This window comes from Chionomys nivalis, chromosome 2, assembly GCF_950005125.1.
Source record: "Chionomys nivalis chromosome 2, mChiNiv1.1, whole genome shotgun sequence".
Taxonomy (NCBI): domain Eukaryota; kingdom Metazoa; phylum Chordata; class Mammalia; order Rodentia; family Cricetidae; genus Chionomys; species Chionomys nivalis.
The window spans coordinates 34655072-34663483 of record NC_080087.1 but is presented as its reverse complement, the minus strand read 5'-3'; the positions used below and the strand labels follow the sequence as shown (position 1 = coordinate 34663483).

Here is an 8412-nt window from a genome sequence, read left to right as displayed (position 1 = left end):
TTTCTTTTTGGTTTTTTCGAGACAGAGTTTCTCTGTAGCTTTGGTGCCTGGCCTGGAACTAGCTCTTGTAGACCAGGTTGGCCTCGAACTCACAGAGATCCGCCTGCCTCTGCCTCCTGAGTGCTGGGATTAAAGGCGTGCACCACCACTGCCCGGCTTCTTGAGTTCTTTGTATATTTTGGAGATCAACCCTCTCTCTGAGGTGGGGTTAGTAAAGATCTTTTCCCATTCTGTAGGCTGTCGTTTTGTCTTGTTGACTGTGTCCTTTGCTTTATAGAAGCTTTTCAGTTTCAGGAGTTCCCATTTATTAGTTGGTTCTCTCAGTGTCTGTGCTACTGGGGTTATATTTAGGAAGTGGTCTCCTGTGCCAATGCGTTCAAGTGTACTTCCCACGTTCTCTTCTATGAGGTTCAGTGTGGTTAGCTTTATGTTGAGGTCTTTGTTCCATTTGGACTTGAGTTTTAAGTATGGTGATAGATATGGATCTATTTTCATTCTTCTACATGTTGAAATCCAGTTATGCCAGCACCACTTGTTGACTATGCTTTATTTTTTGCATTTTGTATATTTTGCTTCTTTGTCAAAAATCAAGTGTTCGTAGGTGTGTGGATTAATATCTGGGTTTTTGATTCGGTTCCATTGGTCCTCCTGTCTGTTCTTATGCCAATAGCAGGCTGTTTTCAGAACTGTAGCTCTGTAGTAGAGTTTGAAGTCAGGGATTGTGGTGCCTCCAGAAGTTCGTTTATTGTACAGGATTGTTTTGGCTATCCTGAGTTTTTTGTTTTTCCATATGAAGTTGAGTACTGTTCTTCTGATGTCTTTGAAGAGTTTTGCTGGGATTTTAATGGACACTGCATTGAATCTGTAGATTGCTTTTGGTAAGATTGGTATTTTTACTATGTTAATTCTACCTACCCAAGAGAATGGGAGATTTTTGCATTTTCAAGTGTCTTCTTCAATTTCTTTCTTCAAAAATTTAAAGCTCTTGACATACAAGTCTTCCACTTGTTTGGTTAGAGTTACTCTGAGATATTTTACATTATTTGTGGCTACTGTGAAGGGTGATGTTTCTCTGATTTCTTTCTCAGCCCATTTATTATAGGTGTAAAGGAGGGCTACTGATTTTTTTTTTTAAGTTAATCTTGTATCCTGCTACATTACGGAAGGTGTTTATGAAATTTTGGGGTCCCTTATGTAAACAATCGCATCACCAGCAAATAGTGAGAGTTTTACTTCTTCTTTTCTGAGTTCCATCCCCTTGATCTCTTTTTGTTTCTTATGGACTAGCTAGAACCTCAATATTGAATAGTTATGGAGAGAGTGGACAACCTTGTCTTGTTCCTGCTTTCTGTGGGATCGCTTTGAGTTTCTCTCCATTTAGTTTAATGTTGGCTGTTGGCTTGCTGTATATTGCCTTTGTTTTGTTTAGGTGTGTTCCTTGTATCCCTGCTCTCTCCAAAACCTTTATCATGAAGGGATTGTGTATTTTGTCAAAGCTTTTTCATCATCTAATGAGATGATCATGTGCATTTTTTTTCCAGTTTGTTTATATGGTGGATTACATTGACAGTTTTTCATATGTTAAACCATCCCTGCATTTTGGGGATGAAGCTGACTTGATTATGGTAGTTGATTTTTATGATGTGTTGTTCTTGGATTGAGTTTGCCAGTATTTTATTGAATATTTTTGCTTCAATGTTTATGAGTGAAATTGGTCTGTAATCCTCTTTCTTAGTATTGTCTTTCTGTGGTTTGGGTAGCAGGGTAATTGCCGCCTCATAAAAAGAGTTTGGCATTGTTCCTTCTGTTTCTATTGTGTGGAATAATTTGAGGAGTATTGGTATTAGTTCTTCTTTGACAATCTTGTAGCATTATGTACTAAAATGGTCTGCTCCTGGGCTGTTTTTGGTTGGGAGACTTTTGATGATTGTTTCTATTTCTTTAGCAATTACAGGTATATTTAATTTGCTTATCTGGTCTTGATTTAATTTTGTAAGTGACATTTATCCCTAAAATTTTCTTTAAGTTTTCCAATTTTATGGAGTACAGGTTTTTGAAATATGACTTAATGATGCTCTGGATTTCCTCTGTGTCTGTTGTTATGTTTCCCTTTCCACTTATGATTTTTTTAATTTGAATATTCTCTCTTTGCCTTTCGGTTAGTTTGGATCAAATTTCTGATCTTTAGTAAGATAACTTACTCTACTCTTTTCTTTGTAGAAAGGTTAAACACTATGACTTATTATTATTGTATGTTGATACTATTTGTATATTGTGTTTTGGTGCTTGTGTGGACATTAGAGGTCCTGGGACTGAATTCTGGTCATGAGATTACAGGGCAAGTCCTTTACTCCCTGAGCCGTTTTGTGTTCTAAGTTAATATGCAAAGTAATGGGATTTATTTGGCATTTTATACATATGTGTCATTGTACTTTGCTCTTGCTTCTTCCCCTTTCCCTTACTCTGTTTGTCAGTCTTCCTTGTTACTGTTTAGCATCATCCTGAATTCTTGTGATCAGGGAGGAGGGGGTGGGGTATATGAAAAGACATCAGCTGCCATTCAAATTCCATTCCAAAACGGCGGAAAAGTCACTTCTATGAACAATGAAAGGATTCTGTGCTGATGAGAAGGTGGCTCTAACCACTCAAGATAATTTTCAGTCCAGGAATCACTAAGTTAGAAAAAATAGTCTTCAGGGACTATTCAGGGACTGGCCAGACAGGTGATGCCATAGTGGAGTCTACTAAATACCCTGTACAATTTTAGCTCTGTTGCATTAGAAGGCTATGTTAGCTCTGAAGAGATGTCTTTGAGCACATGATACTCTCCCAGAGGACCAGGGTTTGTTTCTTAGCATCTGCATGATGGCTTACAACTGTCTGTAGGTTCAGTTCTGGGGGATCTGATGCCACCTTCTAGTCTCAGTGGGCACCAGGGACACAAGTGGTGCACAGACCTGCACATGGACAAAACATCTGTTTACATAAAAACAATAAACAGATCTTTGAAAAAAACATTATGTTAATGTAGCCTGATAGAATTTATAGATAAGACCTACCTTACTGGAGGAGATACCCTTTGATAGTAGCCACTGAGTTGGAACTTCTCAGGGATGGTATTAGTGGGAAGGAAGCTAAAGGGATTGGGAAAGGCTATAGATAGTAGTGAAATGTCACTACCTTTATTATCTCCAAACTCTAAATACAAGGCGCAGGTGTCCCTTGTATTTCCTTATTTGCTCCAGAAAATCCATTCCCACCGCTCTCCAACTCTGTGGGGGAGACTGACTTGAATGAAGGATGCTCACGAGCCTTTCTTGTGTTATACCCATGAGAAATCCCGGTGGGCATGGAAGAAGGTGAAGGTAGGCTGTTTATTCCAGGGTCTTCTGCTGGTTTAATCCAGTCCTGGAAGACTACTGTAGGCTACCCACAACATATGTACTCATAACTTCTTGAGTTGCTTGTCCTTGGAATTCAGTGAAATCCTTTGCTGTTTCTCTCAACACTGAATGCTATTTATTTGTTTTTACTAGTAAACTCTGTTTAGTTACCCAGTTTAGCACACTCTCCCCCTCCTGTTAGAGCCCAGGCCCTTCAAACTGGATATTGTTTGAGGAATCAAAGACAGGCGAGATTACAGGTCATTTATAGAGGTGGCACAGAGGTACCAAGAGACATCTGAGGAGACAGGTTTTAATGCAAACTACCCAGCAGAGGACTTGAGTGCTTATGGAAACCGGACATCTGTAAGTAGTCAGAGGATAAAGTAACTGGATGTCAAATCATCTACATCCATGATTGATCCACACTGATCTTGAAGATGACAATATGAATTACCATACATTTGGGGGAAGTTTATAGACTGATGATGTCCTTTATGTAATATAAAGCTCCAGCCAGTCAAAGACCAAAAAGGTAATGATGGTAACTCACTGTTTCTATTTCATTGGCATCAATACTTTTCAGAAATCATAGCTCCCTCACTGTAACATTAATTTGGCATGTCTTGTGGTTCTTGTCTTTCATTTATTTGTGAGATAGGATCAACAAACAAGCAACCACCAGTTCACCTGTGTTAAAGAAATAACTCTGCAGAGGAAATCCTCTGTGGAGAATAAATTAGAGGGTATTTATGCAGCTAGAGGAACCCAGAATAATAATAATGATAATAATAAACAGAAGGAAGAGAAAATAACTCTGAGATGCCACAAGGTTTGGGGAGTGATTTCTGTAATACCCCTACAATGACAAAAGGACTAAGAAAGAAACATGACTCACTCATGACAAAAGAGCAGGTTGGGCACTCAGGGACTGAGTTAAAGGTATGGCATGGTTTTTATTTATTTCACTATTATTGTGATTGTTGTTGTTTTTGTATGGTATTTAAAGACACAGTTTTTTGTGTAGTTCTAGATGTTCTGGAACTTGCTCTATAAACCAAACTGACCTCGAACTCACTGAGACTCGTCTGTCTCTGCCTCCCTGAGTGTTGGGATTAAAGGCATGTGCCACCATTACCACGCTGACATGTTATTTTTAATGTTTGTGTATTGATCATCAAGTTGGCATTTGCAAATAAGCAAAATATGTGTATTTTGAACATTAAAACAAATTATTGTACTAATTTGTCTTAGTGCCACAACCTAACAGAAGGCTTTGCATATTGAAAATTGATATAATTAGTTGAAAGAATGAATACAAATCTGCTAGAAAATTTTGCACTATTAGCATGTAAATAAATGTATTCTTTTGTTCTAGTGTAATATTTTATTTAACTGACCATTGTTTTGATTGGCTATATTAATTAATAACAGTATTTATTAAACCTGTTAAAGACAAATTGAATATCTGTTTACTTTGTTAAAAGTTCGTTGATGAACTCTAAATACCTTTTGGATCTATCCCCAAAGGAGGCACAAATTTATGTTTTTTTCACGACAGGGTTTCTCTGTGTAGCGTTCCTCTGTGTAGCCTTGGATGTCCTGTAATTTACTCTGTTAGACCAGCTGACCTTGAATTTAGAGACCTGCCTGCCTCTGTCACCAGAGTGGTGGGATTAAAAGTATTTGCCACCACTGCCTGGCTAATTTATAAGTTTTAAAATTATTAGTCTATAGCCATTATGTAAATATAAAAAACCCGACATGCCCAGGTAGTTTAAATTCCTACTTTCTTTTTTTTTAAAAAAATTTATTTATTTATTAAAAATTTCTGCCTCCTCCTGCCTTACTAGACCTGGATGGAGGTGGGTGGTCCTTGGATTTCCTACTTTCTTTTTGATTTTTATGCTGAGTTTCCTTGGCTACCTTACCCTGAACACAAAATAGTGAAAATGCAGTGTTTGCCACACAAACAAGAACCAACTCTGGGTAGCTACTCTCATATTTGTATGCTAAGGATTTTTTTTAAGACTTACTTTATTTTAATTTTTTTTTTTTTTTTTCAGACTGGATGTGAGATTTATTACTGAACATGATTTGGTAGGGTACAGGAGAGCACCGTGAAAGCCCTCAGGAGTGTAGGGCTCGCCACTTGTCCAGGGGACCACGATTAGGAATATATTTGACCCCACAGCCATCAGGAATGAGTCGCTTCTCAGCAACCATATCTTCAAATTCATCTGCATTAAACTTAGTAAAGCCCCATTTCTTTGAGATGTGGATCTTCTGGCGGCCAGGGAATTTGAACTTGGCTCTACGAAGAGCCTCAATCACATGTTCCTTATTTTGCAGCTTAGTGCGGATGGACATGATGACCTGGCCAATGTGAACCCTGGCCACTGTGCCCTGGGGCTTCCCAAAGGCACCACGCATGCCTGTCTGAAGCCTGTCAGCCCCAGCACAGGACAACATCTTGTTGATTCGGATGACATGAAAGGGGTGAAGCCTCACTCGAATATGAAAGCCATCCTTGCCACAACTCTTTACCATGTATTTGTTGGCACAAATACGGGCAGCCTCCAGAGCTTCGGAAGAGAGTTGTTCGTATTCATCTGACACCATGTGGCCACAAAGCGGGAATTCATCAACTTTTGCCTTCTTCCGTCCCAAGTCAAAGATGCGGATTTTAGCATCAGGGACACCTCGGCAGAAGCGAGACTTTGGGTACGGCTTGTTCTTACAATACCGGTAACACCGGGCGGGGCGGCGACCCATGATGACAATAGGACCGTCGGTAGCGCGCCGGAGGAAAAGAGAGGCTCCCACGCCTGCACATGCCTTATATCTTAATTTTTTTTTTTTTTTTAAGTTTTTCGAGACAGGGTTTCTCTGTAGCGTTGGAGCCTGTCCTGGTACTAGCTCTTGTAGACCAGGCTGGTCTCAAACTCACAGAGATCCGCCTGCCTCTGCCTCTTGAGTGCTGGGATTAAAGGCGTGCACCACCACCGCCCGGCACTTTATTTTAAATTTTTGTGTATATATTTGTGCCTGTGTGGGGGTTTGCGCATGTGTGAGTCTAGGTACCTATGGAGTCCAGAGAAAAGCACTGGACTCCCTGGAGTAGGAGTTATAGGCGGTTGTTGATGTGTCCACCAATGTGGGTGTTGGTAATGGAACCCAGGTCCTCTGCAAGAGCAGCACATGCTCTTAACTGCCAAGCCATCTCTCCACCCCACGGAATCAACTTTTAAATAAAATGATTAGAATTTTATCAGTGCCTCTGCATTGCTTTAGAAGCTAATTTTGTGCCCGTGGTCATCAGGTCAGAGAGAAGATGAGAACATTTAGGAAATATTATAGATACATATGTAAACTTTGATACAAATTTAGGTTTGAGATGAAAAAAAGCTGGACTCCGATACACTGTGTAAGAAAGGTTTGGCATCTGATACTTCACACATCTCCATTAACCTCTGACATTCTCCTCTCTTTATGTTTTCATTGATGTAAGTGTTTGGTGAGGCATTAAGGACCTTTCCTTCACAAACACTTGCTTTGATTTACAGCATTTGGGACAGTGACATTCCTGGTTAGAATACTTTGCTGTTGACATCTCAAAAAGCCTTGGTGGAATTCGCAAAGGAAAATGAGTTCTTTGTTAAACTATTTTTTTCAGATTGATTTCGGTCTCCAAAATGTGTTTTCACTAACATATCAGTATGATGAACGCAGAAAGGCTACACAGAAGGAAGCGTTTGGAGATGTGGCTGCTGTGCTCCATCTTGTGAGCAGGTATTTCTGTCCTGTGGGTTTCTGAAAAGTGAGCATGAACAATTTAGGGAGTTCATCTTAGAGTTAATCTGGAAAAACATAGCAGTCAACTTTTTTTTTTTTTTTTTTTTTTTTTGGTTTTTCGAGACAGGGTTTCTCTGTGGCTTTGGAGCCTGTCCTGGAACTAGCTCTGTAGACCAGGCTGGTCTCGAACTCACAGAGATCCGCCTGCCTCTGCCTCACGAGTGCTGGGAATAAAGGCATGTGAGCAGGCAACTTCTTACTCTTACCTAGTAAGACTTCTCAAACTTATTTTCCTTTTGATTGTATGGAAACCACTTTCATTGGTTTTCCCTTGAATATTTATCTGTGCTTCCTTCCTTTCGTGGTCTGTAGACTTTGAATCTGAGTGTCATATCCATCCTGGGTTTTCCATTTCCTCCAGTCTCCTTTATGGCCTTCGTAATGATCTCCTTCTCTTAAGCATTTAGTGGTGCTGAACCTTAAAAGATAGTTCCATAACCAGATCCATAACTGTCATCACTAAGGTAGCTTGCATCACCAAGATATATGACATTACCAAGATACAACATCACCAAGACACTTGACATCACCAAGACAACCTATATCATAAAGACAGCCAACCCTTTGCATCATTCTGTCTGTTTTTCGGAGTATGACATATGTTTGCTGAGTATTTGTAGTTGGGCAAACACAAAATGGGAAGTGCTGAAAATATACAAAAGATAAAATAATGGAGAACCTTACGTGAACATTTTTTATTTTGATTATATGTTAAAATAATAACTTTTGTTTGTTTATCTGTTTTTTGAGACAGGGTTTCTTTGTACAGCTCTGGCTGTGCTGGAACTAGTTCTGTAGAACAGGGTGACCTTGAACTAATAGAGATTTCCCTACCTCTGTCTCCTGAATGTTGAGATTAAAGGTGTGCACCACCACTTCAGGGCTAAAGTAATAGCATTTTTTTTGTTTTGTTTTGTTTTTTGTTTTTCAAGACAGGGTTTCTCTGTGCCTTTTGGAGACTGTCCTGGAACTAGCTCTTGGAGACCAGGCTAGTCTCGAACTCACAGAGATCCGCCTGCCTCCCGAGTGCTGGGATTAAAGGCGTGCGCCACCATCACCCGGCAAGTAATAGTATTTTGAACGTATTGGTCAAAATAAAGTAGAGTACTAAGAAATTAGGACTGAAGAGGTAGCTCAGCAGTTAAGAGCACGGACTGATCTTGTAGAAGACACA

At 39.7% G+C, this 8412-nt stretch overlaps 1 protein-coding gene across 1 annotated transcript; it reads right to left on the bottom strand.

Moving 5' to 3' along the window:
• Nucleotides 1-5449: 5449 nt before the first annotated feature.
• LOC130869690 (60S ribosomal protein L10) lies at nt 5450-6217 on the bottom strand. The gene has a single exon (XM_057762070.1). The coding sequence runs from the start codon at nt 6156-6158 to the stop codon at nt 5514-5516; it is 645 nt and encodes a 214-aa protein (XP_057618053.1). The 5' UTR covers nt 6159-6217; the 3' UTR covers nt 5450-5513.
• Between the last annotated feature and the right edge of the window lie 2195 nt (nt 6218-8412).